Source organism: Caretta caretta, chromosome 27 (genome assembly GCF_965140235.1).
Source record: "Caretta caretta isolate rCarCar2 chromosome 27, rCarCar1.hap1, whole genome shotgun sequence".
NCBI classification, from domain to species: domain Eukaryota; kingdom Metazoa; phylum Chordata; order Testudines; family Cheloniidae; genus Caretta; species Caretta caretta.
This window is the reverse complement of record NC_134232.1, coordinates 12,210,438-12,216,454: the sequence shown is the minus strand read 5'-3', so window position 1 is coordinate 12,216,454 and position 6,017 is coordinate 12,210,438. Positions and strand designations below refer to the sequence as shown.

General features: G+C 51.0%; 1 protein-coding gene across 1 annotated transcript in view; it reads left to right on the top strand.

Annotated features, from left to right (window-relative positions):
• The first annotated feature begins 863 nt into the window (after positions 1-863).
• PIP4K2B (phosphatidylinositol-5-phosphate 4-kinase type 2 beta) overlaps positions 864-6,017 on the top strand; it is a 33,151-nt gene continuing 27,997 nt past the window's right edge. The window contains exon 1 of the mRNA XM_048830484.2: positions 864-1,055. Coding sequence (XP_048686441.1) covers positions 879-1,055 — 177 coding nt within the window. The 5' untranslated portion in view covers positions 864-878. The remainder of the gene's footprint in view (positions 1,056-6,017) is intronic.

Here is a 6,017-nt window from a genome sequence, read left to right as displayed (position 1 = left end):
AAAGCTTCCCCTGGGGGAACCTGACATGCTCCCCTCTCTGCAGGCTGGAGGGGGAGCAGAGTTGCGGCTCCTAGGTCTCCCGCTTCCAACGCGGGGATCTTGGAGGGGGAAGCTAGGGGGACCCCTGGCGGGGCACGTGGAAGATGAGGCGGGAGGAAGCTGCCAAGCGCCACCCCCCATGTGCAGCTGTGCCCCTTTCGCTCGCCCTTTAAGAGTGTGTGTGTGTGACATAGATAGCAGGCCATTCATAATTCCAGGCGCCTCGCTGCTTATTGGCTACAGTCGGGCAGGGCGGGGCCTGACGTAATACGTCACTCAAATTGGGCGAGACCATCATGGGCGAGAGGAGGAGGGAGACATTTTTTCCACGCCCCTTCTCTACCTCGCCCGTTCTCGCGGTTCCCCCATCAGCCCAGCATGTCTGACGTATCCTTAGATTTTCCTAGGGGAACGCGTCCGGGCCTAACCCGGGACCAGGCAGTGGCTCTCCCTCCTTACACTCCTGCCCTCAGTACCCCTTGCCAGTGTGGGGAATGGTACATCCCACTCCCCTCCTCCTCAGACCTCCGCCATCTTGGCGCCTCCTCAGTGCAGGAGCCGGAGCGGGCTCGGCCGGCCGGAGCGGCTCCTCCTTCGCGGTGGAGCGAACCACTGCAGGGACGGGCAGGAGGGGCAGCCAGCGGGGCGGACGGCACCATTGTGGGGAGAGGAAGACGCGAACGGGCGGGGGCGAGCTGGCGGGGGCGGACGGCTCCATCGGGCGGAGGGTGTAGGGGTTCGGGCGGAACCACTGTTTGGGGGTGAGGGGGGGGTGTAACGGGCCGGGGCGGAACCATGCGGAGGCGCTGCTAGGGAAGGGGGAGGGGGGCGGATCCGCCATGGCCTCGAACTGCGCCGGGGGCTCGTCGGCGGGGGGCGCCGGGGCGGCGCTGGGGGCCGCGCTCAGCGCCAGCAAGACCAAGACCAAGAAGAAGCACTTCGTGTGTCAGAAGGTGAAGCTGTTCCGGGCCTCGGAGCCGCTGCTCAGCGTCCTCATGTGGGGGGCCAACCACACGGTGAGGCGAGCCCGGGATCGGGGCCCTTCCCCCCCCCCCCCACCGCGGGACCCCTGGGCCTCCGAGCCCGCGCTCGTTGGGGGGGAGCCGCACGGGAGGAGATCTCGGGATCGGGGCCCCCATCCATTCCCTTGGGGACCCCCCCCCAGTGAGGAGACCACAGCCCCCCCGGGCCCTCCCCACAGTTCCCTCACGGGGTGGGGGGCAACAATATGGTGAGGAGACCCTACTATGGGGGTCGGGGGGCTTTTCCCCATTCCTCTGAGGGTACTCCCCCTTCCCCAGGGCACCCTGATCCCGGGGCTCTCAGCGTCCCTCATGCTGGGGGACAACCCCATGGTGAAGGGACCCCAAGCACCTCTCTGCCTCCGGGACGTCTTCCATCCCCTGTGATCAGGGCCCCCCACCCTGGACACTCCCACCCCTTGCCCCTCGGGTACCTGCACCCCAGGAACCCTCCGCTCCCCCCCCTTTCCTTGGGCACCTATGACTCGGGTCTTGGAGCCCGTCCCCAGTCGTTTTCCCCATCCCCTCAGGGCTCTGATACCTCTCAGCCCAATGACAGGGCCCCCCCATCTCCTTGGAACCAGGAGGTCCTGCTTAGGGGGGTAGCAACATGGTGGCAAAACCCCAGAGGGCCCCCCCTGCATCACCCTGGGATCCCCATCCTCTCTGTGAGAGCCCAACTACACAGTGAGATCTTGGGAGACTCTGTCTCTCCGGCCCTCCCATTCCCGAAGATCCTCATAACCCTCTACATCCCTGTGTGGGAATCTACTGTAGTGTGGTTAGCCAGGAAGACTCTTGGCCCCTCCCCTCCCACACATATTGGAGATTCCCCTAATGCTAGGAAACCACAGAGCCAGCCTTAGCATCCTCATGGTAGGGGCAGATGCACAAGGAGGAGATGCCAGGATCTTGTTCCCATTCATTCTTGCCGTGGAAACCCTCACCCCAAACTTTGGAGCCTGTGCTGGATATTGACAATCTGGGGGCCATGTCCCAGGTGAGATCCCAGGGCATTGGGGGCCATAGATTTCCCATGGAGGATGTAGTGACACCTACCTCAGGTGGAAGCTGGGGGGGTTGATATGAATATCTCTGAAGCACTCTGAGCTCCTTACCTGTCACAGTCTTCTTTGGATCCTGCTTCTGACAGCTTCATACCTTACTCAGTAAACTTCTTCCCTCAGCTTCTGTGATTGCACCCCAAATCTTGCACCATTCTCCTCATCTACCCGGATGGGATGGGATGGATTGGAAATGACTGCCTCATGGCTGTGGCAGGTAAACTGCCATGGCAGCAGTTAAAGATCTGAAATCCATCATCCTAGTATAATCTTGTGATCATGGAAATCCAGAAACCTTTCTCTCCTCCCGTCCTCACTTCAAATTTATTGTACTCCTTTTCAGGGCTGGGAAAACATTATTCCTTCTCATGGAGTGAAAGGGCCTAAGCCATCCATTCCTGCAGAACTTAATTTGCTGATTATTATTATTAATAAAGCTTTCTAGCCCATATGGTGGTGAATAAAACCTCGCAAATATGACCCGATGCATGTTGTCTTCCTGAGTCAAAAGATGCTCAGGTGTTTCTGCTGCTGCTCAGAACTTTGCCAAGAAGCAATCTAATGAAATTAACAAGACTTCTGTCAGCTTCACTGCTGTCATTAGCAACCCCTTCAGAAGCAGTGAAATTAACAAAGATTCTTGTCAGTTTCACTTGCTGCCTCATAGTCACTGGAGCAGTTGCCACTTGGAACTTCTTGGTGGCCCTGGTCCCTTTTTTATTGGCCGTTGGCTGGTACGAATTTGGAAAATTTTTCAAACCTTGAATTGTTACGTTGCAATGGAATCTATTAAGGCTCAGAACAGTTGGCTGTGAAGAATTTACTCAGAGAACGGGAGGCAAGGCGAAAGTTTGGTGCGAACACCAAGCTAATAACGTGATTATATCAAACATACATTATAATGAAATTGCTGCCAGAAACTGCAAAGCTGCATTCTGTAGAGCCAGAAAAGGGTTTAGAAAACATCAGTTGTGACACCCCCCCACCCTCTGACAAATATCTGTGATTTCCTAATGAATTGGCAATTATTTTTGATTTTACTCTGTTGCGACTGGCCTTGTTGCTGAGAAGGCATTTAGGTGAAGCTAAAAGAGTTGGAGCCCAGCTCCACCATTGTGTAAAGCAGATCATAGTCTAAATTATTTTTATTTGCTTTACTAACGAGCAGTTGGTCATGCAAGCCTGTGTTTGAGGAGTCCTCGGAGTAGGGCATCAGAGTTATTTGTATATGAGGTGGAATCACTTATGTGCTGCAAACAAATAGATTAGGCCAATTCTTATCATACAGCAACTGTCTGTGAACAAGGCTCATTGCAAATGAAAAAGAACAGTCGAACCTGTGCGTAATTGGCCAACCCTGAACAAATATTGACAGGAAAGCACCTTTTCTACTTTACAATTAGAAAAGAAGTCTGTCCAGCTCTTAGGATGACAAATTACAGAAACTGGAGTGAGGGTAATGCTTTGAGAGAGTCTTGTCACTGCCTAGCGCATGGCTGCCCAATTGGTCCATGTGCTTACTGAGAGCTCCTTAAGTCAAAGGCCTGAAACTAGATAGTGAGGCATATAGTTATGTTTTACTGATCACGTCCACTGCCAGTGTATTTATGCCACAGTTCTACCTCAAGTTCTAAAGCCCTGTCCCAGCCTGAACTGGGCATGGTATAATATGTAGGAAGGATTGTCTGCAACCCAGTCTCTCCTTTGGTTGTTCCAAAGGCTTGGTTAGAAATCTGAAGGGATTGTCCCCAGGAAGTTATAGGTCATGTGTGGAGTCCTATCTTCCTATCCAAAGTTATCGGAACAGACCTAGTATTCCAGTGTACTAGGCTTGCATCCAAGCACAGCAATTGTCCAGGATGCCGCACTGGGCACTGGTGGTACTGGTTGGCACGCTGTCTCAGATTCTGCTGAAACCATCCAGTGTGAACAGGAAGCCACAAGCTTTGCAGCTGTACTAGCCCCGCCAATCTTCTTAATTCCACCCTACGGTGCATTGTCTCTCGCCTGAAAATGTACCGGAAGCTCCTGCTCATAGGCAAGGCCCCATAATATGGCAAGCAGAATCTGACTTCTGCTCCAAGGGCCATGGTCTCTGAGGCACTGGAGAGGAAATTCTGCAACAACTCCAAATGTTTTTTTTAAGAGGTTTTTATGAAACATAAAAATGAATAATATTGTTCCAGTAGCCCTGTGGCATTTATTTTGTAACACTGGAATAAAAAAAATGACTGAAGGTTTGCTTCAGTAGTCAGCAGTGAGAGTGTTCACGGTGTTGGCAATGTCACTGCTGTCTGTAGGTTTCAGAGTTAACTGCTTCTTGAGATGAATCAGGTGGGTCACACCTCACCCCTCCTATTCAGGCTGTGTGCTCTCTAAAGTTTAAGTATATTTTCAAGGTTATCTTTGCAACTGTAAGGGCTAGAGACATTTTTTTTTTGGAAGCTTACATTCTGGAGCCCGTTTTGCTGCAAAGGATGAACTTGAGAGCTATAGAATACACGTCCCTATTGGATAAACCCTTTGGGAGTGCCAGAATGTGTTGGTACAATCGTGATTGTGAGGGTTGTGTCAAAAATAGTTGGGCCAAACTGTTCCATGGACAGATCAGACAAACAACCATTTTATGCAATCTGTCTGCTTGTTTTGTAAAGATACACCCTGGGGTCCATTAATTTATTCTGGTAACAGCTAGGCCTCCCTTGTGGTTAAACAGGCTTACTAGGAGCTGATGCAAACACAGTGGATGGTGGGCAAAAGTAGATGACGTGTGTGGAGATATTAGTGCGTGCAGATTGGGAGTTATTTTTTACATCAGTTCAGGCTATAACTCGCTTTAACACTGTCTGTCTTCATCCATATTGACTGTGCTAGACCAAATTTAAATTGAGTGGGTCTGAACTGGTTTTTGACTGTATTTTGATACTTTGTGGCCCTGTGTAGACAGGACCAACAATAATGATTGTTGGCAGCTGAATCTGCAGTGGGGGGGAGGAAGCTTGTTCTTGCCTTCCTTGCTCCCCACCCCTCCAAAAAGTGTGTAAAGTTGTGCAAATAGGAGAAAAAGAGCGAGCCAGAAAGATTGAGTCCCATTTGTGAATGGCTCATGAGTTGCATTGAAGAATTAAACCATTTTAAAGATGGCATCCTTTGTGGGCTCGTCGTGGCTTTTCGGGGAGAACAGAAGATTCAGACTTCTCATTGCTGGCTGTACATTTAGTGTCCCTCCTGCATATCACTTCATAGCCTTTTCATAGATATTTAGGTCAGAAGGGACCATTATGATCATCTAGTCTGACCTCCTGCACAACGCAGGCCACAGAATTTCACCCACCCACTCCTGCGAAAAACCTCTCACCTATGATCTATTGAAGTCCTCAAATTGTGGTTTAAAGACTTCAAGGAGCAGAGAATCCACCAGCAAGTGACCCGTGCCCTATGCTACAGAGGAAGGTGACCTGATTGAAAGTGTTTGTGTAAGGGGTGGAGGAGGGGAACACCAAGATGGGGGGTGAAAATGTTGAATTGTGATGACATTCTTGCTACACTTCATGAATCAGCAGTGTTCTGTACAAGTGGTGAGACCATAGTTCTCACTGTAAGGTATTGGTTATACCAGATGACAGGATTCTAGTGTTTGCCAGTGGTGGTGAGTGTTTCTCCCTGTTTCTACATGTTGAACAGCCATGTCTGTGCGGATCAAGTTAGCCTTTGTTCAGTGAGATGGTAGCTGTAGATCTGTGGTGTTTGGTGGGAACAAAGGGCTGGCTTTTGATCTGGTGTAAGCAGGTGCACCGCCATTTAAATCTGTATATTTGTGATGCTGTCTCTGTGGATCTTGCTAATGGCAGCATTCTCTCTTCTTGAATCTCCATTTATTGAATGAAGCACC